The sequence below is a fragment of the Vidua macroura genome, chromosome 12 (assembly GCF_024509145.1).
Source record: "Vidua macroura isolate BioBank_ID:100142 chromosome 12, ASM2450914v1, whole genome shotgun sequence".
Taxonomy (NCBI): Eukaryota; Metazoa; Chordata; class Aves; order Passeriformes; family Viduidae; genus Vidua; species Vidua macroura.
Genome location: NC_071582.1, coordinates 12,138,544 through 12,165,863, shown reverse-complemented (window position 1 = coordinate 12,165,863; position 27,320 = coordinate 12,138,544). Strand labels below are relative to the sequence as shown.

General features: G+C 39.6%; 1 protein-coding gene and 1 long non-coding RNA gene across 2 annotated transcripts; one reads left to right on the top strand and one right to left on the bottom strand.

The window, feature by feature from the left end:
- The first annotated feature begins 128 nt into the window (after positions 1-128).
- SLC30A4 (solute carrier family 30 member 4) lies at positions 129-17,503 on the top strand. Its single transcript, XM_053988508.1, has 7 exons — positions 129-755; positions 5,591-5,737; positions 11,088-11,241; positions 11,480-11,738; positions 12,051-12,156; positions 14,421-14,555; positions 15,191-17,503. The coding sequence occupies exons 1-7, from the start codon at positions 365-367 to the stop codon at positions 15,343-15,345; spliced, it is 1,347 nt and encodes a 448-aa protein (XP_053844483.1). The 5' UTR covers positions 129-364; the 3' UTR covers positions 15,346-17,503.
- A 10-nt stretch (positions 17,504-17,513) lies between these two features.
- LOC128813411 (uncharacterized) lies at positions 17,514-26,185 on the bottom strand. Its single transcript, XR_008439033.1, has 3 exons — positions 26,011-26,185; positions 20,797-20,910; positions 17,514-20,609 (listed from the first exon to the last, which is right to left on the bottom strand). It is a non-coding gene; the product is annotated as an uncharacterized LOC128813411 (long non-coding RNA).
- Positions 26,186-27,320: the final 1,135 nt, after the last annotated feature.

Here is a 27,320-nt window from a genome sequence, read left to right as displayed (position 1 = left end):
GCGCTCCCCCTGCGCCGGCAGGGAGGCGGCCCCGCGCCGGGCGCCGCCTGCCCGGCCGCGGCGTGACCGGGGCCGCGCCGGCCGAGCGCTGCGCGGGGCGACCGGGGCTCCGGCGGTGACAGCGCCTCACGGCGCGGTGCCCGGCGCGGAGGCGGCGCTGTGGGCCGGTGGTGCCGGGGCGCTCCGCGGCGGAGCCCCGCGCCCCATTCCGTCCGACCTGCGCGGGGCCCGGGGGGCGATGTAGGGGACATGCCCTGACGGGACGACGAGCGGTCGGGGCGCCGCCTGCGAGGGCACAGCTGCGCCAGCGGAGCCGCCCGCGGCGGGTCGGCCGCGCCCGGCGAGGCCCCCGAGCGCCGCCGCTATGGCTGGGGCCGGGCTCTGGACGACCATCAAGTCCCTGCTAGGGAGGAGCGAGGACCCTCTGTTCCTGAACGACTCCAGTGCCTTTGACTTCTCGGACGAGGTGGGGGATGAGGACTTCCCCAGGTTTAACAAGCTGCGCGTGGTGGTGGCGGACGACGGCTCGGAGGCGGCCCCGGAGACGCCGGTGAACGGGGCGTCCCCGGGGCTGCCGTCCGACGACGAGTCCCTGCTGGACCGGGACATCGCCCTGCGCAGCGCCCGGGCCGGTCGGCCGGACCCCTGCAGCGGCTGCAGCAGCCGGCGGGAGCGCTCCAAGCAGAGGAAGGTGAAGAAGCGGCTGACGCTCGCTGCCCTTCTCTACCTCCTCTTCATGACGGGGGAGCTCATAGGTGAGTCGGGGGCCTTCTGTGCCGTCCCTCCGGCACGTGCCTCACAGCTTGTTAGGCTGCTGTGGCCTTGGCTTTGAGTAGTTACTGAGAGAAACCATCAGTCCTTTAGAGAGACCAGAGAGATGAGCTGCACGTGCAGAGCGAGAGGGAATAAAGTCCATCTGTATTGTCCTTGAAAGAATTTGCAACTTTCTTTACCTGAATCTCTCATCAATTCCCCGAAATGGCATGAAATATGCAAATTTTTCTTTGTCTAATGGATTTTTATTTCTTCTTGTAAGTTTTTAAGTTATTTTTAACAAAGGAAAAGTGGCATGAACAATTTCAATTACAGGATTTTTTAATCAACGACCATAAAAATCTTGCTGTGTTTGCAACAAGAGAAGAAGAGGAAAATACAGTTTTAAATGTGACATTTACTATGATAATGAAAGTAATACATGGGGATATTTTTCCTTATTCACCATATACAGCAATACACACTATTACTTAGAACAAAAAGTCCTGAGCTATCAACGGCAATCCAGTGGAGACATCACTCCCTTGAGAACTTCTTGATGTCCTACTGTGCTCCGGACTAGCATGTGCTCCATCCAGACATAAATCATATGAGCACAGTCATGTAAAATGACAGTTATTTTAACACTTCCTGCTACAACATACAAGAATACCAAGTAGTTGCATTAAATTATTTGTGGGGTTTTTTAGTACTTGCAGAAGTGTAGTGGGGTTTTACCTGAAAATGAGTTCCCATATAAGCACCTGATTGTTGGTCAGAAGAATGAACCTATTGCTCAAGTTCAGCTTTTATTGCTCCCTCCTAACAGCTGTGCTGTGCAGGATGAGGAGAACCTGTATATTATACACCAACATTATACAACTGTGCTTTATCGAATAGGCTATAGCAGCATAGACATGAAATAAAATGTGAGTGTCCTTGAGAAGCATAGATTAGCTGTTAAATGTTATACCTTTGCCATTGTCTTATCATCTTTACAAATTCGGTATTTATCTTTTAATCTCTGTTCACTTACTGTGTCCTGTTACTATCTGTATTTTGGATACATCCATGCCGTGCAGTGCAAGTGTCTGTTGGGTGTGACTCAGCCTCCTGAAAAATGCTTTAATGTTCTCATCCACTGTCCCCTGATTTGGAGCTGTGGGGAGAACTACACAGTGCCAGTACATTGATATGTATGTTGAGCTAGGTCTCTCCATAGCAATTAATGCTTTTGAATTTCTTAAATTTCAACATTCAAGTCTGAATCAGAGCTAATCAGATTAATTACTTGCCATAATTCAAACACACACAAAAAATCAAATAATAAAAACTTTCTGGAAGTGAAGAACAGTAGCATGTTCTACATCCTCCTCCTGACTTCTGCAGATTGAGTCAGTTGAATACTTGTGTGAAGTGAGCTCATGCTCTTGGAGGCTTTTGCTAGGACAACTGTGAATCGTGTTCTTAATACAAACTTGTGCAAGATGGATAGGGAACAAAATAATTGCTAGAGTATAACTAATGCAGTTTGTTCCACAGATGTAGCAGGAAAAAAAAAAACCCTACAAGAAATATTCAGTTTTTCAGAGAGAGACCAGAATATTGACTGTGTCTGCATCAGTTTTATTTGGGGCCTTATTTCAGGAATGTGGGTTAATGGAAAAAAGTGGTTTTGCCTTTCAGCATGTCTCAGTGTGTGGCTGGTAATTAATAACATGGCCACAATACAACAACTTATTATGGCTAAGGCACTATGTGTCAAACCTGTGGGGATTTGGCTGAATGCCTCCATTTGCCCCCTGGCTCCATGTTTTTTCTCTGGCTGAGATTTTGGTTCAGCATGAACTCAGGTAAATTTGATAAGCAATAGTGGTTTATTTTAGGCTTAGACACCCTTTAACATGAGAGTGATGCTAGGTGATTGTATCAGAGTTCTGATGTACACTGAATTTAGTTCATCTGAAGGGCCTCTTACTGAATAATGTCTGAGCTGTTGGCAGGTTGATGCTCAAGTCATTGGGAGTGTTTCTGTTTGGGGCTTGGGAGCTGATTCATGCTGTTGGAGACCTCTCCATAGCTAGTGCAGGGAGAGCTCTAGAAATAATAGATGTTGAGAGTAAAAATACTCTGATCACTGTCACATCAACTGTTGTTCTTCCTGCACAGTCAGGACTTGAGCAGGCTGGATTTGTCTGTACAGAGTGTTAATGCTGTACTGTGGACTTGTCCTCCTCAGGTCTGGGTGTGCTGTTTCCAGCCATATTTCTTTCTTTGGACACAGAATCAGAGAGCACTGAGGGTCAGACCCATCAAATATTCAGGCATCCATCTTCCACAGAGAATAAATAGAGGGTTTGGATATCTCTGTAATTCTGTGGATCTTGACCTGAATGACTTGTCACAGGGCAAGGAATAATCAGCAGAAGAGTAATTAGAGATATAGCTCCCAAGTCCTGGGTCAGTATCCCACCTATTTAATTTATTTCACTTCAGCCCTGTATTGTGTTGTCTTTGGTTGGTTTCAAATTTCCAAACTTTATGAAACTGATCTGAGGCTCAGGTATTTGGGAAACTCTGATCGTGTAGGATATTTTAACTGACTTCCATCTATGTTCTTTGACAGATTTGAGTTTCTGAGAGAAAGGCAGAAGACTGTATAAGACAATTATTTTTTTCAGTAAAAATCTTTCTGGTGTCTGTTAACAATGTCAAGATGAAGGAAATCGTGTTTCGGCAGCTTTTTTTGTGAGATCTTGATTGGCATATTTTTTCCAAACTCATTACTTCAGCCTATCTCAGTGTTTGTTGCTTAATTTGATGATCAGTTAGATAACAATTTACACTTTGGGGAAACCACTGTGCATCAAGAAATGAAAAACATATTGCAAGTCCCAGTTAGCTTTTCTCACAGGGTTTTGATGTTCTCAGCTGTGTTTAGAGATTTCTAATTGATCATCCATGAGGAGAACTGCTGTCCTTCATGGGTCACTGAAAACAGTGGTGAGCCATCAAGCTGTCTATTTGTAAAGGTTATAGATGTCTTTTTTTCCAAGTTGCCAATTGTATTTAAACAGCCCCTAGGCAGTACCTTTAACCACGTGATGAAGGGATACCTTTAGAAACAGAGGACCTTTGATTGCAGGATTTTGTAAATGGCAATTATTTTTTCTTAATCCACGTGCTGCATTATGTTTAGCTTCAGTATCTGAATTCCTTCCTTATAATTTTATTTTGAAAATCTTTAAAAGTGAGAGACTAGCTGAAGTGGAATTGACTCTTCTTGGACTGAAGTGATTCTCAAAATAATACATCTGAATCAACATATATACTGTAAATAATGATATATGTAAAGTGCTGAACTAAATGTCCTTACATATAAATTATTGTTTCTTCTCTGATGACTATAAAAGAGGTTGAGTTGCACTTTCTAAATAAAATTTTTAAATTATGGGAAAACACAATTCAGAAAGGAAAGGCATAACTCATTTTACTCAAAAAGCCGCTGAATTGCTAAATCTTAAAAAGTCATTGGTTTTGAGCTGAGATTGCCTTTTGGAGAATTTCAGCCTCAGAAGAATTTCACATAGAAAGTTCTGAACAATTGAAGAAAGAGGCTGGAGGAAAGGAGCTGTTTGAAATGGAGTGCATTTGGTAGGTGGCCATAGCACAAACAGTACTGCAGTACAGCTGTGCTCCGTGTTTGGCTGGGGAGGAGAGAGTAGCTCTGTCTGCAGGTGTGTACATAAGAACACCCACAGCCACACACACACAGGCTTTATGACCAGTCTTAAAAGCTATCAGCCAGTTGTGAATTCCACTGAATTCCACTTTCCTATTTCCTCTGGTCAGGCACTTCACTAAGACAATTTTAATTGTATATGAAGATTTCTTTATTTGAAATGTTAGTTGAAGCCTGAAGCCTGCCAAATGGCACACCAGCTGCACACTTTGCTCAGTACAATTTACAGGCTGCATGACAATCTCAAGGTAAAAAGAGAAACCAAATAATAGCTGAGCTGACACTGAAGATGTGATCTTTTCTGAGATAATGGGTTTACCTTCAAGCATATGGGAGACAACACGGCCTGTCCTTGATTCCCCTCTGTATAAGGGATACTTAAGCGAGAGGTGCATTGTTTAAATCTCTCACTCATCCAATAGTAGCACTAGCAATTGAATTGGAACAAAGATATTAACCTTTGATCTCAGGTTGTCTCAATGCAGCTCATTATTACAATAAAAAATTATGGTCATAAACAACAAAGAAAAATGCTGTACAAGTGAAAGTCATTGTCTGCAATAGATATTGCCAGAATGTACATGCTTCTGCCAGGAAGGGGAATAATTAAGGTTAAAAGATAAAGTAATAAAAATAAAAAGGGGACCAGGTAAATTTCCTGGTCGTTGAATCTTCGGAGTTCTGTTCCTGTTCTGTTCTGTCAGTGTGTTTAACAAATGTAGTTTAAAAAAAGAATCAGTTGATTAAACACATGTGCAGTAATATGTAGAGAAAAGATACAGAATTGTTTTGGACCTGATCTTGCAAACATTATGATGCAAGGAATCTCTGTTAGAATAACAGGAGCGAATCCTTTGTATGTTACTCTTAATAGAAAGCACACTTGACTGCACTTTTAACTATGGTAGCTTTAAATTATAGCATGGCATTTTGCTTGTAATGGCAAACACCTCTCCATGTTTAGAGGGTATAAGAAAGGCTCTCATGTACTTATTGTTCTATTCTGAAAAGAAATAACTGTAAGCTGTGCAAGAGGATATTATGTAAAATAATTTAAAATGTCAAGTGTCCTGACTTTTGCTATTATGTTTTCAGGTGGCTATGTTGCTAACAGTCTAGCAATTATGACAGATGCACTTCACATGCTAACTGACCTTAGTGGTATTATTTTGACTCTCCTCGCTCTCTGGCTGTCTGCAAAATCTCCAACAAAGAGGTTCACTTTTGGATTTCATCGCTTAGGTATGTAGCTATCAGATTTTGCTATTAAAGAGTATTTTAAGGAACAACTGTAAAGACCACCTAATTCTAGAAGAACAAGTAGCTAGAAAGAAAGTAGCAACAAACCAAAGAGTTGCCTTAACTGACTCTCAATGTCCTTTCACTGGCCATTGGGGATACACTGCTTAGGTTGTATTGCTACAAGTGAATAGATTAAAAAAAAAAAATCAAAAAACCAAACTTGGCCAAAAGTTTGACAGCAGAATTTCATTCACTGGGAGCAAGGCAAGTCCCTCCATTTCTGTGGAACTGGCACTTAGCAGATTGAGAGTTAAATTCTGAATGCTTGATTCATCTTCCATCTTGAAGAGGAAGGCTGGGGAATTGAATTCATGATGACATTGCTGGTGCAGGAGCTGTGCATGTCAGCCCATGGTTGTTCACAACAGATTACTGCCAGTGCCCAGGATTTAAAAAATCTTGTTGACTTCAGCAGAATTGTGATACTGGAAAAAAGTCCTATTCAATGTGAAAAATTACATTTTAATCCACAACTAAGAAGTTATGTAGAACATATTATTAGAGAGCTCTGCCCTGCCATTTACTCTTATAAATCAGTATTCCTCTTGCATTCCCCAAACCACAGAAAGCTGAGGTCAAAATGCCCCGTGGTTTGCCAAATACAGCCCTCTGTCCAGTTAAGGTGTCTCTAAAAAGAAGTATAAACAGGATTATGGACTAACCTTTAGAAGAATATTTTCAGGATTTATAACTTCATGTTTGGAAATGTAATGATGATAGTGTTTTCATGTGGTTGCTAACTGGATATAATATACAGCTGCAGGTGCGTAGACATTTTAGCAAAAACTTCAAAGTATCTTTTTCATGAAATAGGTAATTTCTAGTGTCCCAGTTTTCTACCTGTTTTCTATAACACTATAGCATACATTTTTCAAGGAATTTCATTCTTGTGTAGTCACTATTTGCAATTCTTATTTTGGCTGCTAGAACAGCAGTAGAATTCAACAACTCCATCACTCCTTGTCATTTGTCATCAGTTAGTCACTAGTGCATGAATGCATAACTCTGTACACTAGCTAAGCTCTTTGGGGCTCTAGCAAGAAAGCATTAGCAATGCCAGCATTTCCCATTACAAACTTTTCTTTCATGAAGTTTTAATTTTGTGATAGGAGCTCCTCTGATACTGAAACCTGACCTTGCAGGTATGCCTCTGGCATTTGCTCATACTCTCCAGAAGGATGTTTGTTAGCATTTATACATACTTTAACCCTATTTCAAAATAATTTGGGTAGTTTATATGTTTTTGTAACTTTTCTAAAATCAAATAGCACATACCTTGAATGTGCCATGGCCTAGCTTAAAACAGGGCTATTAAAAATAAAAGGACCTTACTTAACCATTAAAATATTACTCAGTTCTGTAAATTTTCACTGACTTTTCAATTAATGTGAAAGAAGAAATCCCTGAAGATTCCTGCCACCTCATTTTCTGTATATTTTTTTCTTTCCAGTTTACTGCCAGGAAGAATACTAGTCAAATACTAGCCAGACTGATCCAGTGGTGGTCCATGGGCCACATGTGGCCCATAAAATTAGTCTGTACTGCCCTTCTCTCTAGGAGCAGCTACAGGGAGCAGCCTCTCAGTTCTGCAACAACTGCTCCTCCTTTTCTGCTCCCAGTGCCAGCAGGTGGTCGAAGACTAGAACAGGTTCTAGTGAGTTGGAAATACATGAAACCCACCTGGAAGCAGCCCTGAGCAACTCACTGTAGCTGACCCTCCTTTGAGCAGGACTACACAGTTTCCAGGGGCTCTTTTTACTTCAACCATCCTGCACGAGTAGCAGCAGTGCAGCTCTCTGGATGAGGAGAGCCTGGGGCAGGGTAGAAGAGTTTCTGTGCTGCAGGAAGGAAGTGAGTCAAGGCTTTGCCAGGGACCCCCAGAGTACAGAAGATGGGATGGTTCAAAATTACTATACACAGTCTTTTTAAAAATCACATTTGTGAAATTTATTTGCCTGATTTTAGGCACCCAGTCTGAATGCTGTGGCCTGAGGGCCCAGTTTCACACATCAGTGAGTGCTGGCAATGGAACAAAGCAGTTTCTAGGGTATATCCTTCTTGTAACACATTTTTCCATGTAACCTATATGTAAGAAGCTTGTCAGCAAATAATATCAGTTCAACAATAGCTTAAACTTTGTAATAGAGATGTTAAAATATGTCAGGATGTTAGAAGTAGGGTGCAGATTGGGCATCTGTCACAAAAGATGTGGATTATTTGTTTAAAGCTGGGAATAAGTGCAAGAATTGTCTCATCACTGACCTTCTCTGCATTAAATTTTAAGATAATCCATACATTCAGTAGGCATGAAAACGTTCTAATGAACAATGTTTCTGGTACTTGTTATCATTTTTGTTTTCAGAATGATGAATTTTTAATTATTCCCATAAACATGGCTTTGTAAAAGCAACAGACCTGTTAGTTGTCTAGTCAAATTCCAGAAGGAAGTTAGCACTAATTTTCATTTATTTGAATTCTCTTTGAATACATAAGTTCCATCTTCAGTTTTATTCCATTTTCAGTTGTGAAAAGGAAGCTGACAGATTCAGGAATGGGTTAGAAAACTGAAGACAAAATAATGAGAACTGCAGTCATGTCAAAAAAAAATTAAATTCTTGAAACCAAAAATAGTTCATTTTCCCCACCAAGTGCAGATACCTCCTTTTCAGCAAGACACTGAGCAGATTTAAGCATAGATATGGAACCTGGCACTCTTTGATTGCTGCAGAGACAATGTTAGTAATGACAGGATCAGCCAGTCCACTGAGACCCTGCACAGTTCATTTCACAAGAAGTGAAAGATCTCAGCACAAATCTACAATGCTGACATGACAGTGACTCTGGAAGAAACTGCAAGGAAAACACTGGTTTCCATTGCAGAAAACATGGGTTTAGATTGTAAAAGCACACTGTATTATTTCTCTGGTAAATGCTAATGTGCTATGGCTTCACAAGTTTTTAAAAAAGCATTCTGGGAAACCTTCTAAGCAATGTATTGTGTATTTTTAGGACTGTTGCCCTGAATAATCTGCCAGCTTCGTAAAGATAATTTCCATTTCTGTGGATATTTCCAGGATTTTCAAGTTGCTCTGAAATCATCTCAGGTTATGACAGTTGACTTTCAGGGCCTTGTTACTGCCTGGAACTGCTGTTCCTCATCCAGGCATTGACACACTACCCAGCAGCTGAATGTGTTGGTGTGAGTTTCTTCTCCCATAATGATGTTAATAATTCAGTGCATGGATCAGCTGATTTTGGTGACATTAAAATGCTGATATAGCTGCATGGGTTTTTTTCTGTAATACTCAATAAATAAAATTAAAACACTTCTGTGTTAGAGAAGGCATCTGCAGTCACCCAAGCTGTACTGCAGGCTGACAGATTGAAAGCAGAGGAAGAAGGGAGGCAATTCTCAGATGAGTATTCTTAGAGTTATGGTATAGCCAAGGGCAGAATTTTGCCCTTACTGGGGAATAAATCAGGGCAACATGTGTGAAACTAGGGGGAAGAACAACCATTACAATTCCAAGTAAATTAATTCCACCTCTGATCTTTGAGTTCACAGAGGAAGGCTGAGATCCCAGTGATCCATCTGGCAAGTGACAGTAATGAGCATTATGCATAATGATTACAGATTACTCAGGCATGGCTGCAGATTCATATGTAATACAATGGAGCAAGCATTAAGGTTTTCCCAGGGCTTTTTGTAAAGCCCTATATTAACTTGATTATAACTGAGACAGTCTTTAACTGGGCTAATGTTTTCTTTGCCAGCTGTGTTGACTTTTTTTTTTTAAAGTTTCAGCTACTGCAGGCAATAGTTTTCAAAAAATGAAGCTAGAGGACAAAAGTACATTTATGATAAAAGCAATCTAGTGGCCCATTTGTGTGGCATCAGCTCTCTGGCCACAGAGAGCAGGCACAGATTTTTCCCAGGCATTTTCTGGGGAAGGCTGTGAGAAGATCAGAGAAAGAATGAGAAACAATTCTTATCTCCACTTGTTGCACCTGCTGTTGTACACATGTGGAATGTGTCATGGAGATTTGTTTACCAAAGGGCGATTTCTTAATTGGACACTAAATAGTATTTAGATTGATTGACCAATGAGGTCAAAGCTGTAGCAGACTAGCTAGAAGAGTTACTAAGTTTCTTAGTAAGTATAGTATAATATAGTATAAGATGATCTAATAAAGCAATTGATCAACCTTCTACAGTCATGAAGTCAATACTAATTATTACCAGGCTGGGGGCCTGCGGTGACACATTTGGAAATACCTATTTTCTTTATAGTAGGACCTTAAAACTGTAGTGTGGACTCATCCTTCTCAGGCTTGTGTGCTATTACCAGCACAGTTTTATGACTTGGTTACTGAGGCAGCACAAAAGTCCCGACCTATAAAATACTCAGCCCTGTTTACCTCTCATCTGAACAGCAGGAACCTCATAGAGAACTGTAACCACTTTCCACAGATGTAAATGGCAGCAGAAAGTATAGGACAATAAAATACTAGTGTTTACTAGTTTTCTAATTTTTATCTTTATTTAATATGTTTCCTTTTGAAAATCACTGCTGATCAGAGACAATTCCTATGCCAAAATAATGGTCATAATGCTCTTACTTTTGTGAAATAATATTTGGTAAATATTAGATAATGTTAGGACAGCATTACGCAGCACTACAGAACACACAGCAATACAGAAACTTACATTAATCAAGCTTTTGTAGATGAAATCTGCCTCAAATAACATTTATGAACACATATGTCAAGAAGCTTAAGAGTATAATGTGTGACAAGTTTGTACTGTTTGATTTCTTTACCTTTTTGTAATTTTTTCTCCATCCTAAATACAAAAGGATCTATAAAAATAATTTCTAAACCCAGCTTAATATTCTGGACACTTAAAATCAAGGTTTCCCTTATTTGTGGGTAGGCTGGTAATGTTTGAGATCACCTGTCCTCCTCATCCCTGGACAGGGCCTTTGCCTATGACTTCTCAGGCAAATGTTCTGGTTATCTGAAGAAGTCAGGATCATCGCCTGTGCAGAAGTTTTCAGAGAAAACATAATTTGAGGTATATATGGATGACAGGGACATGTGAAGGAGTTTATTAGAACAAACTCTGTTAGTTAATCCTATTTTACGAGTTTTATTTGCCACACAACTTGTTAGTTATATTAGGTATGATATGGATAAAGTAGTTAAAACAAGGCCCTGTCCACATTCTAATTTGGAAACAGAAATGGATCTGAGACACATTTTTATAATGTCTTTTCCTTTCTGTTTGCAGAAGTACTGTCAGCCATCATTAGTGTACTGCTGGTCTATATCCTTATGGCATTCCTCCTGTATGAGGCTGTTCAGAGAACTATCCATATGGACTATGAAATAAATGGTGATATCATGCTCATCACAGCAGCCGTCGGTGTTGCAGTTAACTTAATGTAAGAGCTTTCTCTCCATTAACACTCAGAAATGTATTTCTCAATAAGCTGCTAATTCATTCATGGTCTGTAACTTGGTCATGGGATGTAATTTTGCTGGACGTCTTAATTTTCCCAAATAAGACAAGATATTACACCGAGTATTATTTTTCAATTATTTGGTTTAAAATGAAAAAACCCTAACAAATCTTCCCCACCCAACAAACCCTAAAGCCTGTTTCTCTTCTTTCACTTTCAGAATGGGGTTTTTGCTGAATCAGTCTGGCCACCTTCACTCCCACTCCCATTCTCACCCTCACTCTCACGTACCTCAGCCGAGCTCTCCAAATGCAGCCCAGGGCAGCAGCCACGGGCACAGCAGCCACGGGCACAGCAGCCACGGGCACAGCAGCCACGGGCACAGCAGCCTGGCCGTGAGAGCAGCGTTTGTCCACGCCCTGGGGGACCTGGTACAGAGCATCGGGGTGCTCGTAGCTGCCTACATCATCCGCTTTAAGGTAAGGATAAGGTAAGGAAGGGCCTCTCCTGGAGGCACGAGGAATTCTTGGCATTTCAATTCTGGTGATTAAAGTCAAAAGGGGCCTGTTTTTATAAGTTATTAAAAATATCTTCCTAATGATACTTTATGATAAACTTCATGCATCATGCAAAATAAGCAAAACTGTCTCTACTACATATATTGTAACTATTCAAGCAAAAAAAAATTAATGAAACTTGGAACTAGAAGTAACCATGTTTTCTGAGTCACATTTTTGTAAGTGATCTTGTTTTAATACATTCTTTGACATTGTGAAATTTCCCTTCTGCAGCCAGAATACAAGATTGCTGATCCTATATGTACATATGTATTTTCCATACTGGTGGTTTTTACAACAGTTCGAATTCTGTGTGACACGGGAGTTATTATTCTGGAAGGTAAGATCTGTGCCCAATCTGCAGTACTTTACATGGAAAATACCAGTTTTCTTGACATTATGATCCCCATCTCTACATGGATTCTACCTGGAGACCTGTCTGTCTCGGTGCTGCTTTAGTATGGTGGTTCTTTATGGCTCCTCTAAATTGCAGCAGTTTTTAGATCTCTTTGACTGTGGCCAGAACAACACAAGTCCTATATCTGCACACTCTTTACCATCAGGAGATGGAGATGTGAAATGTACAGAACTTTCTTGTGTTTCTGCAGTGACCCTCAGCTGAATCAAGTGAACATTTGCCCAGACTCAGTTCTACACTCTCACTTTTATTACTTGTACAGTTAAAGTGAATGTGAATGCAGGTAAAAGGAGGCACCAAGCATAGGCAAATGGCTGGACATGTAGTTCATGCCAGTCCTGTCTGCCCCTTTCCCACAAGTGCCTTGTATTGTGTGTTTCTACAGTTCCCATAGGGGAAGCTGCAAGTTAAGAGTGGTGTAAAATGCAGGGAAAAAAAGGGAAGAAAAAGCTGAACATGGGCTGAAGGATCTTATCTTGTGTGACATAGAGGGAAACATGTCAGCAACATCCTTTGCTTTATCACAGCTTACATGCCAACTATTACTGCTTGATCTAGTACTATTACTTTATTAAGTGAAGATGTTAGGGCTGGGGGAAAAATCCTAGGTTTTAAATGCACATTCCTAACTGTCTCATGTGAATTACCATTGACTTTACTTTTATTATGTTATGAGGGTAAATCAGAATCTTCAGTCAAGTGCTTTTAGTGCTTTTGCTGTCACTTAAGATTAAAAAAAAAAACAAAAACAACAAAGTAGAAGTTCACTGAGAAGGCAAAAATTATGAAATTTGCAGAATCCTCAGCTCCAAGGCAATAGATTTAGCTGAAGAAAACAGATAAGACAAACTAATGAAGTATCAGATTCCAGATATTTTGTGTTGTATCTGTTTGCATAGGTATCCCAGTTGTCATAAAAACCTCCATATTAATGATGTCATTAAAAGTGATGATATGTGGGCTTTATGCATCCTAGGGTACTTTTCCAACTCAAATTCAGGATCTCCAGAGAATGGCCTTGTGTTTATCCTGGAAACTGCTTCTGCAACATCAAGGCCCTTGAAGTTGTATCAACTTCTGGTATTAACTTCAGTTTCTTCATTATACTAAAAATGCTAAATTAAAAAATTAAATAGCTATCCAACATAAGCAATGAGATTCTAGCTTTTAATATAGATTTATAAGGCAGAATGGAAGCCCATCACAAGTATGATGTAGATATGAGACTTTAAGTCCATTTTTCCTGGGAGAAAGAAAGCTATACAAATACCAGACAGTTAGCTAGTTATTTATCAGCTAAATGATTTTTGATGGTCTCCACTAGAAGGAAAATTTTGTTTCATGTGAGACTGTCCTAGACACTGAACATTCAAAAGAGATAGTACTGGAGATAACATAATTTAAGAGACAGTAAGGTACCAAGTTCAGAGAATTCATGAAAGAAGTCTGAAGAAATTTGAGAAGCAAGTGGCTGAACTCATAGTATACATAAAGAAACTCTACAAAACTAGAAGATAAGCAAGAAAAGCTACTGTAGCATCAAAACTACTCTGAAAGAGTTTATTCAGTACTTGCATTAGTTTTTGACCCAAGTTGATCATCTAAAATTTTGATTTTGCCCTTTGTATAGAAAAAGGATGGGAGTGGTAAGTTAGAGGTGTACTGCTGAAAATGCCAAAAGGACTTGATCTCTGATTTGCAGAGATGACACTCTGTAAAACAGTGTCCTCTGTGTTGACCACTGCACATGGATTACTGTAGCCTGTGAATATGATCCCAGGTACCTGAAAAGCAGTTTCAGGAGAGAGGCCCTAGCTTTTGTTTTCTTAAACAGATTTTGATCCTAGAGTCCGGCCTAAGCAGTTACTAAGGGTTAGAAGCTGCAGTGAAGTTGTCAACAAAAGTACATCATTGCAAAGGATCTAATGCTGGCTGTTGCCAGAGTGTGGATTGTGGACAGGACAGATTCCAGTTGAGACAGCTCTGCCATTCCTGTACAACTTCTGTATCCATAGCTTAACAGGCCCATTTCCATATTATTTTCTGTTGATAACGTGGAAGTTACTAATTGCTTCTAACAGCACAAATTCTAATTTCTTTGAAATTGAGATCTGTTGTGACATTTTAAAGGCTACTGAGACTTTGCAGAAGACAGAATTAATTTTATCTCATGTTTGGTATCACAGGAGTTCCAAGGCACTTAAATGTGGATCGCATCAAGGAAGACTTGATGAAAATTGAGGATGTTTATTCTATAGAAGATTTAAATGTTTGGTCTCTCACTGCAGGAAAAACAACTGCCATTGTTCACTTGCAACTAGGTAAGCTGCTGGATATCATAATTCTAAATTAAATCCAAGTTTAGGAAAAACCCCACCACTTCCTCTTCATATTGTTATTTAAATTGAACCAAGAAATACCATTCTGGGGAAGGAAACTCTACTAACTCTGGTTTTGTATAGCAAGGGATAGAACACCTTGGCCAAGAAAGACATGGTGTAAACTAAAACTGTGCAAATAAAATATATTCATACCAAAATGTCCAATGCAGATTCTTCGGGTAGGGAAAAAAAACAACACAAAATTTCTCCTCAGAAATTTTCTTACATGTTTAGGGAAAAAAAGGGTGAAGTTCTGATGTGGAACGATCTACATATGAAAAATAAATGTTTTGCCAAAACATGTGCTGATTCAGACATCTAACTATACTATGAATATCAGTTCTTAGTAAGAAAGCTCAGGTTTTTTGGGGGAAAGTATCAGACACACACAGAGTTCTATCAAGAGAGGTGTAAAATGATAGAGAGTACACAGTGACCACAAGAACAATATTAAATTAATAAAGAGTGTGAGCAAAAATTATTCTCATTGGTGACACTGTGATAAGTTTGAGAACATTTGCATTGCTCAAGTTTCTTAAGGAGTGAATTTATTAATTATTTTCTTAATTTTGCAGTTCCTGGTAGTTCATCTAAATGGGAGGACGTTCAGTCCAAGGCCCGGCAACTGCTGCTGAACACGTTTGGAATGTACAAGTGCTCTGTCCAGCTTCAGAGTTACAAACAGGAAATGAGCAAAACCTGCGCGAGTTGTCAGAACTCCAGTGCCTAATTTCATATGTTTTGGGAACTGCTGCCTTATTCTTCACCTTGTGTAGTCAAAGACTGAGAGCAATAAATGCAAAATGAAAATTATCCAATAGTAACCATTAATATGTGGATTTGTACCATGGGACATGCAGCAGGGAGAACTGGTGCTGCAAAAAGTGCAGTGGTTGCCCTACAGAACATCTGTTTCACTCTCTCTGTTGTACTGGTTTATTCAATTTATTATGATTTTGAGACAAAGCTGTTTTTGGATTATTGTTTACAAACTGGAACGTGGCTCTGCAGATACCTCACAAATTACAGTCCAATATTGTCCTTTAAACATTACGTACCACAAAGTACCTGCACTTCAAACAGAGCATCAGGTATTCAGTATTTCAGTCAAAAGTCTCTAAAGCTCATCATACCAGGGTTGCACAATATATCATGATCCCCAAATTAATTATTCAGTATTTCTGCAATAGTAATTTTCAGACAGTATCTCAAACGACTAACACATACATTAAGTTGAATTCTTGTGGAAACTGTCTCTTTGGAAACACTGCAAAATACAGAATTTACTGTACCCAGACGAGAAAGTTAGCTTTAATCTGGGCATTCAGAGATCCAGACAGGAAGATCCTTGCCCAGACTTCTGGTGTTTATCTAGAGACCCAACACTGGACCCAAAGTGTTTTAAGTGATCAGTTATCTTTAATGTGTTTTAGAATAGGATTTATACATTAGAAACAGGTTATTTATTTTACAAAGTTTTGACTTGTAAGATGAATTTATTATTAATAATCTTGAATGTCTAAACCATCATTTGATTCACATTAAAAACCAGTTGATTAGCATGCATTCTAATTGTAATTAATAAATGTCCTGTAATTGATAATTTTTTTCATGATTGTTTTGTTTTAAAAGAAAAGTAAAATGATAGAAGTGATATTTGACTTGGAAATACTCTCAAATGCAATCTCCAGGTATGTACATCTAACAGGAAAGTGGGGAGCAGAAGTTTTAGACATGCGCAATTCCATCCATCACAATCTCTGACCTTTTCATCTTTGCTTTAAGCACAGCATGGCAGTGTCCTGACAGGAATGCCACTGCGACAGCAGTTCCCACTTTATGGATAAAGCAAAAGCCAAGCAAGCTCCATAACCTAAAGGTGTTGGACAACAATGTCAGAACAACCTACAGCGGCAGAAAGAACCTTTTGTGTTTACAGAGAGGAGGCAATCTGAAAACACTGTGTATTGATCTGGACAGCTCAGAGTCCACAAAGTGGAACTGTTTGGCCTCACTGTGGAACCCTGTATTTTGAAAGTACACAAGATAATAAATCTTTACACTAAGCTGTCATACACCTACAAGCCCAGATTTAACCTGCTTCTGACGTCATTGGCATTCAAGAAGCTAAGGGCAGCAAGAACATCACCTACAAAGTTCAGAAGATGCCAAGAACTTGGCTTCAAATATTTTTTGTTTATTCTGTACTTTCATCTTATGCAGAGCTTTCACTGACATGAAAAGTAGTTCTCTCTGAGGATCAGAAAGGAAAACTTCAGCCCAGTTACAGTTATTGTGATATTCAACTGTGACTACTTCAGCTATTTTCTGTTTTGAAACTCGCTAGGATTTCACATTTTCATAAGGCTGATTTGTATCTGCATTTGGTGGTAACAGTTTTAGCTTCTTTTCTTCCCTTTTTGGAGGTGGGGATCACATGATGAATTTTTATTGATGAAAGCTGACAGCACATTGTGAATCTGGACAAAGTGCACATAACACCAGATTGTGTTTGTGTCTGGGCAAGAAATGGGAACACTGGTGTACATCGTGGGAGCATGTGCAGCTCAAATGCAGCACTGTGCTTGGGAAGGTAATGCTGCAATACAAACACTGTCATTAATTAAGCCATATCACAGTTCATGAAAAATGTGCATCCCATCCTTACTTACTGGCAAAAACCACAAACAACAGGTATTTTGCACATACTAATGCTCAAATGGGTTTTAATTAAATTGGGGGTTACAGTTGATGTAATTAGATGTTGAAGTATAGTAGACATGTATTGTATTTGCAGTTTTTAAATAATTTACTATACATTTGTTTAATTGAAGAAAAAAGGTGTGTTGTTTTATTGTGGGTTTTATTAAATTGATTATTAAAGTTCACATTGTCTTATAAAATATTTATTTGTATTTCTCTCTCTCATCATCTTCAAATTCTTACACCAATCTGATTCTTAGGGCAGCTGTGTTTTGAAGTGTCTGAACACTCAGCTTTAACTCGGTTTGCAGATGCTATACATAGAATTAATTAAGTCTCTGTCTTTAGTCAACAATTTAAGACTAGTGATTTCACATGCAATTGCACTTCAGAAAGTATAAGCTGACAAAGTATGGGGAAGAATCATCATAAAGCAACTGGCACAACATTCCTGAAACCCTACATTCACCCTTGAGGGGCCCTTGTTACCAAGGGTCTGTAGACTGGAAGTTCAGAGAAAAGGCAACAGAAGACGAAATGAGAATAAAGACTAAAAGAATCAGTAAGTTTTAGAGATACTCCAAGATTGTTTTCAGTATCAGCTTAGAGAAAAGGGGCATTATTATAAATGAGGTTTCATGTTTTTCCAAGCCAGATTATTTAATATGGCTAAGATAGTTTACACACTCTTACACTATTTTTTTCCTTCTAACAAATCCTCTGCTGAAATGAAAATGCATATACTTGACAGAACTTCTTTCTAAACAAAAAACTTCCAAGATGCAAGCAGGTTTCCACAACCAGTATCCCTGGCTTCCAGAGCTGTGCTGGAATGCTCTTGCTGACTGAACAGATGAAATCCTGAGAAAATTCTGCCACTCCTGGAAGTCCACGCTGGGAGAAGGTTTATCCTTTCTAAATCTGTGATTGTCACTCATCCTTTTCTGAAGCACAGATACAGTTTTGATGACAACCTACTCATATGAGTCAATAAAACATTTTCATATGAGTAGACTGCAAACCCTCACAGCCTACTCTTCCCTTCTGAAGTGTTCTTATCCTAAGAAGAAAATTATCAGAAACATATTTTGTTTCTGAATGTTTTCCTTGCTTAATTACATGGTTTGGTTTTTGTTTTTAATTGTGTTGACATTTTGTCTTTTCAATACCAGCAGCATTTATTTCTTCACCAGCAGAATTACCATTTAAAATGTCATACTTGAATCTGGTCTTCAATTATCTCACTACTGTACATATCTGCTATTTCTTGCAGAATCACTCCCAAGTGGCAGAGTGACTCAGAAAAGCAGAAGGCTGGCATTTAAAAGTAATTTTCTGACATAGAAGCAAAAACCCCAGAAGACACCCATCAAGTAACGAGTGGCAAGGATTCTGTTCAGGTATTTTGGTGGGATCTCATGAGGACACTGCACTGATGCTCAGGGCAGGGCTGTTAATGCATTATTTCTCTCTACAAATAACTGTAAGTGTAATATACAAAGATGGGTAGTTGGGTAAAAGACATGGCACATACTGCAGCAGCTTCCTAGTCCAATAAACAAATCCATTGCCAGAGAAGAAGGTCCCTTGGGATCTCAAAGGAAGGGAAATATCCAGCTCATTTCCCTCTATCCAAAAGAACATTGCTAAGGTCTTTTTTTCTTGATGGCTGCTCTGGACACGTTCAGTTTTTTCAGGAGTGAGCACACGTAGCTCAAATGTCATGTTTCACCAGCTCTTTGCATTATGCCACTGCTCTCAGCTTCCCTCTCTGTTTTCTTGCCATATCCTGTCCTCTCAACAGTTTCATTAATCATGTCCAGCTCACACTCTGGGCACCTGCTGCTTGCAGGGTCACCAGGAGCTTCTCTCACTGCACCAGGTGTGGAACACACCCCAAGAACAGTGCCGTTCAAATACAGGCCTGTCTTTGCCCAAAGGTAATTTCCTCTTTGACCAACAAAATTAAAAAAAAAAGCCTTCTATCCAAGTTGCTAATTCACAGGAAAGACGTAATCTGAAAGCCTCTAGATTCCCTCTCTACCACAAAAAAAAAAAAATATGAACATCCTTCACATTCCCCACCCTTAATTACCTTTCCAGTTTCACCCTCTCCTCCCCTCTATACCAAATCGTGCTGGGCACTGACTGTCTCTGTGCTCTGGAGCTGGAAAATCCCCTACTGATCTACTCTTCTTATTCCATTTTCCACACCTGAATGCTCTAGGAAGGACCCTACATGCTCTTTCATTCTCTGAAATACCTGACACAACTATGGAAGCTACTAGAATAAATATGGATCCTTTCCATTTACTGTTTTGCAGCCACCACAGCAATCTGCTCTTAAAACACACGTGTAGCTGCCTTCTGTGTGTAAAGCTGTAAAATGATGATATCCTCATCATTATATTTGCTCTTTTGAGTATTTTTGCTCTTTTATCTCTATTTTCCTTTACTACATTGTCTTCTCTCAGTATTGCACAGTTTGAAAGCAACTGGTGCTAAATATGCAGAATAAAATAACTGCATTTATTACAGCTATGAAGCATTTACACCTTTTATGGCATCAATTTATGTAGGGGAAGAAAAAGCATCATTTCATAAACAAAAGTATAATTTTATCCTTAAGATGACTGTTTCATGATTGCCTTATTATTATATGTGGTAAAAAGATAAGTTGTTTCTCCAGGACCATTATCAGCCAGTACATGAGGGTAAATAAATCATCAGTGCTGTCTGTATAGAGTTTGTTTTGCATTGTTTTACATAGTAAACTAAGTACTGATACACACAGGGATATTTAGTTCAGCTGATGAATAAACAAAAGGACCCAGATGGCAAGCAGACTAAAAATGTGCTTTAATTCCAGGTGCATTAAGAGCACCCAAGTGCCTGCAATCTTTCTATTTCTTTTCCCAAAGCACACACAAAGAAATTATTTAATAAATCCCTAAATAAACTGATGAAACGTGAACTTATAAAAGCAGTTACCTAAGTCTAGTATCTGACCTTTTAAGTGTAAAACAGAATTTTTGAGAAAAACACTGTAAACAAACATTTTCATAGTTAAGATGGTGCTCTATAGTTCAACATAGCATACAATTATTCTGCATTTTTTTTTCAGATTTCTCGTGTTTGTTTCCCCTGTGAGAACAGGTCTGACTCAGCTGTATGGACGGAGTCTCCTCACCTGGGAGCCTTCCAGGCCGTTCCCAGCTTTTCCAGACGATGGCGCCCCGCTCCCAGCGTTCCGAAGAGTTGTGTGCTGAGCAGAGCCGTGGAGGCTTCCCGCTGGCAAGGGAAATACGCTATTACACATTCTAGAAATGTCTTATTAGTAAGTAAAGAAACGGCAACACAACTCCAAAACACCGCCCCCCACCCCCAAATAAACCCCCACCAAATCCTCTTATTTTTTCCTAGAAAAAACTACAGGGGATTTAACTTTTTAATGGACGCAATAAGGAAAAGCACAAACCTAGAACAGACTGCCCGATCAATTACTGGGAAGGAGTTTAAACACTTCCCAAAGGCATATATGGGCAAATACCATAGAATGCATGCTCCAGTGCCTTCCTCCAGTTACAAACATCTAGGAAAAAAATCATATGAGTAGAAATTAGTTGAGGCTCCAGATATCTGAAATGTAATTCAATTACATTCATTAATGTAAACAAGGTGAGTTATCATGCAAGTCCTTTTTTTTCTATGAAAATAAGTATTCCTTCTTTGGGGTGCTGAATTCATGTTTCCAGGGCAACAGATGCTTCCATCTGAAACATTTCTGACTGTGCTTTTTTTCTGAAGAATCAGAGGACACTTTCAATCAAAAACATAAACTGAGGGAAACAATTTTGTTTCAAACTAGGCAGGCACAATTATAAATGACAAATATTGTTGTGTTTACATTCTGCAATTGTACAGTGCTGGTTTTGGATTTAGTGGAACAACTTCAGAGAGAGAAGATACAGCTGAGGGAGGCTGATGAACTCAGACCACAACATCCTTCCAGTAAAGTTTTCTTTAATTTCTTGAAGCTATTAAGCAATTCTGTATTTTCTAAACTATTGCAGAAGAGACACACCTTAAACTGGAAACTGAAATTGCCCAACCAGTTACACACTGGTTTCTTTCTCTTTGCTTGAAACAGAACCTAGATGGAATAAATGAGGATGGTTTTCAAGCAACCTAGCTTCCTCAACTTGCCACAGAGCAAAGTTCAAGTCATATAATAGAAAATTCGAAGGACAGTAACTCTCTGCTTATCAATTGTTAAAGGTTCATGGGCAGTTAGCTATAAATGCTTTAGATACACTCACTTGTGAATAGCTATGCAGGATATCTCATTACATTAACTCTATTAACTGTGTTTGCAAAGCAGCAATGAAAGCAGAATATTTTTCTTCCACAGACTTACTACATCTGAAATTGCTCTGAGGAGGGGATCAAGAGAAGAGCTAGTTCCTAATTTTAGCTGTCAGAGCTAGAAGGAGGCTGCTCACAGAGTTGAAGTAATAACAAAATTAAACCCTGCTAATCAGCCCAGCACTTGCTATGGCTAAGTAGGGGTATTAATTGCTTGGCTTTTTAAAAATTTCTTTTTATTTTTTAAGAGTTCATATTTTGTTTCTGATACAAGGTGTGTTTGTGTACAAAAAAAAAAAAAAAAAAAAAGGAAAGAAGGAAGAAAACATAAAGCCAGGTCATGTGGGTAGTGCAGATAGCAACTGGGAAACATTAGACTCCATTACACTACCATGCAACCAAGTATGAAACATACTACTGTACCTGGAGCAAATTGTGGTGGTCAGAAATGAAATCAATATCTATTTCCTTTACAGACTGCAGCATAAATTGATGTGTTGTGCAGTTCAACTAAGACATCTGACGGTTTTACAGTCACTTTTCTCTGAAACAAGGTATGTTTTATCTGTCTAGCCCACACCAAAAACTTTCGTTACTGTATGAAAAAAAGAATATTGGAGTGTTGCCCCCATTTCCCTTCCTTGTTGTGTTGCCATATTTTCATTTATCTGTTTAGTGAAGAAGAAAAAAGCCCAGTAGACAAAGAACTTCACTTAAGTAATGCTTTTTGAAAATGATTACCCTTCATTTTAACAAATGAACTGTAGCTACAGCAATACCCTGTGCTGTACTCTTCCTTAAGGAATGCAGGTTATACCTGTGGCACTGCCAGCCAGAAAACTGTGAAGATTTCTAAGAGCAGATAGGAAGGTCAAACACTTTGGTTCTTTATTGAGGGAATCCATCTATGACTTTGGTGGTAATTCTGTTTACTGCAGAGGGTGTACACCTGTGCCCTTTACACCTACTGGGAAGTGACACTCTCAGCAGTATATCCTCAAACACAAACTTCCCTGTAACACCCTGTTTTGTGTAGTGGAAATGCCTCCTCTGTGAACTAATAAAAATACAGGAACTTGAGCACAGACACGCCCAGTTCTTAAACGTTTTAATTTTTCTTAAGAAGAGAATTTTCAAAAACATGTACATATACACAACTGCTGCAAACTTTACTGTATTAATTCCATGCCTCCCTGAAATCAGTATAAAACATTCACCTAACTTCAAACTAATGTTTTTTTCATCTACTTTGTAAAACATACTAGTATAACATGGAAATTATGGCCAAGAGTTTGGCAATGAGGCAATGACTAGAACTGCAAGTCATTGTGACTAGGATTGTGCTGTGGAGTTCTGCTTTAGGGAGTAAAGTGGATACTGCAGTCTTGAAGATGAATTAATTTTTTCTGACCATAGGATGTTTCATTCAAAGCACTTGCCAAGAGAAAAATTAATCACAGTAATGGCAGCATAATGCTAACACATTTAATAATGCTAAAAGCATGGGCAACATACTGCTAACAGTCTTCAAAAATATTTAGGCTTTACTGAATTATAAAGGAAGTCACAGCAGAAGGGAAAGATGCATCATTAAATGAAACATTTTAACAGCTTCATTAAACAAACATGTTTCCTTTTCTTTTAATGTAGTGAATTGGTGATTTATTAGCAGTAGGTAACTGCTTTTCTTTGGCAAACTGATAAGATTTTTCTGTTACTACCAGGGATCAGGACTTTTTGCATTTACTTCCTTGTTTGTGCAGCAGCAGCATTAGATAAAGCATGATGTTTATTAGTTACCTGCCTATTGGAAATACATTTAATTCAATTAAAGAAGTGACAACCAACAGGAAATTAAGAATGTGATAGTTTTGCTACAGTTGAAAGCTTAAACATATTTATTTACATGCAAGAAGTTTTTCAGACTTCTGTGGCTTTCTGACCTCTCAGATAATACAGAACTTTGTAATGAAAAATTCACAGTGTCCAATACTGAAACATGAAGGGAAAGAACTCCAGCCTTTCACTAATATTATGCTGTTGACAATCTCTGTTATGATCTAGTGGGGACGTGGGTGTTCCTCATTTACAACTCACACCATGCACCAGTGCTTTCTGAAGATAAATACGGTTCTGTGCAAAAGGCTGATGCAGCCCTTGTGCCCACAGTCTAACTCTGGAGTACCAGACCAGACTGGTCTCATGCCAAATACTGTAAAAATGAGTGAAATGATAGAAAATGGCTTGAAAAACCAAAGAGTTCTACAGAATTGGAACCACAAAGTGGGATACAGGCAGCTCTGCCTTAGGACTGCATGATTTAATGATTGAGGATTTTGACAGGATTGCTACAGAGCTCTGGTCCCCATAGTCTATTTTTGGTGCTGTATCCTAATGATTTATCCTCTAGAGTCTCTAGATTCTCAGTTTACCATCATCTGGTAACAGCAATGTCTATGCAGAATTCCCATGCCTTTCAGCAGGGAAATCTGATTATAAAATCAATGTCTGTAATAAAAGTCCCAAGTTCAAGAGCTATCATCTCCTCCCCCTGCTTCAGCAATACTTGGGGTCAATGAAGTCAGCAAATCTAGCTGAGGGAGAGCTAAGGGAGTTTGAACTTACAGAAATGATGTCTTCTAATTACTCAAAAAACACACAAATGAAAAAAAGCTGTTTCACAGCCTCTGTCTGGACTGGCACTATCACAGTCTGCCAGGCCACAGGAATCACTGTGATTTATAGTGCTTACCATTAAAAACTGCCAGATCACTTCAAGTTTGGAGTTACAGAACACGAACAAATTATTTTACCATTTACTTGAAAAGAAACAACCAGATGAACAGAATTTCAGTAACAGAACATCCCTCACTCAAAACAAAAGACATCCAGATAGAAGTGGGCGAGTAAGAGCCTCCCATAATATTATTAGCAGATATGGCCCTTATTTTTCTGCAGCAGCATAATTTAGAGAGAGCTTCCAGTGGAATGGACCCTACCTAGCAACATAGTGTTAATTTGTTAACAAATTCAAAGAAAAACTGCAAATGTTTTTATGTAAATCTGTTGAAAGATAATGCATGCTTATGTTTTTGGCTCAAATTTGTGCTTCAATTTTTTTTAAAAATGGAAAGACAATTTTAAGTACTTTTGTTATTTATGCATATAATGACTTCTTGAAATGTTTACAGTCTATGCGTCCTAACTGTTATTAGTAAGGCTCTGCCTTTTTTCCACCCATGATGCATTTATTACAGTCCATCAGCATAAATAAAACACAGCAGAAGAGGACAGAGGGAGAATGCAGGCAAACATTGAAAGCAAGGCCTCTTGTGCTTAATTTCTTAGTTTAAACCACCAGCCTAACTATATTCTGATCTACTCATCTAACATGTAACTTTCTAGAACGCAGTGCTGGTCTACCAGTAAACAGTAGTAATAGAGAAATACATTAGGCCAAGAAAAAATTAAGTTTTTCTGATGTGTTTGTTTTGATGGGTGAGACAGAAAAGAGATTTGGCAAGAAGAAAACATGTGCCAACAAGTAAAAAAAGAAATGAGTCTCAATAGAAAATAGGGAGGAGGATGTGAGAGGCAGCAAGCAAATAATATCAGAGTCTAGAAATATTCTATAGCGAATATTTCAAGTTGAACTGAGTGATTTTTCTATTGCTCAACAGCCAGTAAAACTGGAAGCACATCTATTTGAATTTTAACAGATGCTCACAAGTACTTTTTAAACCTTATGGAGAGACGGTCACAAAAGTGACTTGCTTTATCTTAAAAACGTTGCATGATGAAGTTATTTACATGGACCTTTTAGGGAATGTTACACACATTCAAATCTTGGCCATGAGCAGCAGAAATGGTGTTGCCAGCCAGGACAGGAGCACAGCTGCCAGCCCAGCACCCCAGCCCTGGCTGTCACTGCTGCTGCTGCACAGCCAGGCCCGTTCACGGGCTCCACACACAGAGCCACCAGCCCGGGCACCTCCAGGGACTGGACACAGCCGTGCAGCGTCACAGCCCCCAAACAGAGGCCACAGAGCCAGCCTGGCACACCAGGCCAAACCTTGGAGGTCTTAAAGGTGAAAATCAACACCGAACCAAACCCTTTGTCATGTCCCTGTTGCTAAGAGATGAGGGTTTATTTAAACTAATTTGGCAACCCGGCAGTGAAGGCCAGCACTGGCCTATATCCTGATACCCAGACAAACTATCTCTAGGGCTCCCAACTAGTGCTCTGCCACCCCCACTCCTACACCTTGCTCACATGGCCCCCAGGCCTCACACAGGCACCGTGGTGATGCTGCAGGACAGCTCTCACTTGTTAGGGTGAAATCTGTCCCAGGCAGGCCCCAGGCTCCCCGTGCTGTGAGGAGCTGTCCCTTGTCCTGGGTGAGCCCTGAAGGGCAACACCTCCCCAGTAATGGCTCTGGCCAGAACGTATGTACAATAAAATTATCTAAAAGTAAACGCTAATTAAACTAAACCCTTTGTTCTTCTGGGCAAGGTCCAGCATAAATAGGGTTGGCACAGCCTTGGTGAGGGTGTGTGATCTTTGGCCAGGGCGAGGCGCACAGGCCAAGGTGCTTTGGATGCAGTGTCAGCGCACGGCTTTGCAGGGGCCATTACTGCGACGGCTGCTTCCCGATGGGAGAGAGCTCTGGGCAAACAGGCTGCCTGCTCCCTGTTCACATCAGCACCTGAAGGGCTACACTCACCAACCCCAGTGCCCCAGGCCAAGCCAGCAGTATTGCTTTTATTTCTACTTCAGTTACACTTATTACGGGATTTCATTGTCTGTGTGCTCCTGTATGGCATGTGGATGTGCTGAACAGCAAAGGCTTCAGACAGCAAAGGAAAACTGTGCCATGTTTGTTTAACCTGAAAGCTTTTCCAGAAGTGTCCAACACCAATTATTGGCTGGATTCAGTGAATCATTCCCATTACTCTTGTTTGTTTTCCACAGCTAGTCCTAGGGACAGCCACCCTCTGCACTAAGGCAGACAACTGCGGGATGAACCATTTCCTTCAACAGTTGCATCAGCCCCCTCCGTAAGTTGCTATTTTCTGCAGAAAGCCACCACTGAAGTAACCAGACATTGCAGAACTACACTAATAGCACCTTGTGGCAGAGAAATGCAGGGGGTCAGAAGAAGAAATGCTGACACTGGGGCTATCACATCAAAAGAAACAAAAAACCTCAATACAGCTGATAACCACACCACCACAAGTTCTGCAGTTTTAAGGCCTTGAACTACTACTGCAATAACAAAAATTAGCAATTCATTGTATAGACACTGCAAAAAGCAGCCTTCTATTCTTCTGTTCTCCCAGAAAGGTATTTACATATAGACTACATAGAAAAATTTAGAGAAGCATGACCATAGATTCTAATGATAGATTTCTAATAGTGATTAGAACTATTAAAACTAATTTCCAATGGTTTCTAACCTATACTGAAAATTCTAACAAACTAGTGACCATTTTTATTAAACTTCATAATTAATATGAAATTTGGAAGTGATATAGTTCCATGTAAATGTACTAGCTAGGGTGAGAAAAGACAGTGATTTTTAAAAAAGCTAACACCAACCAAACCAATTCCAGGAACAGAATGGAGTAGGAGGTTAA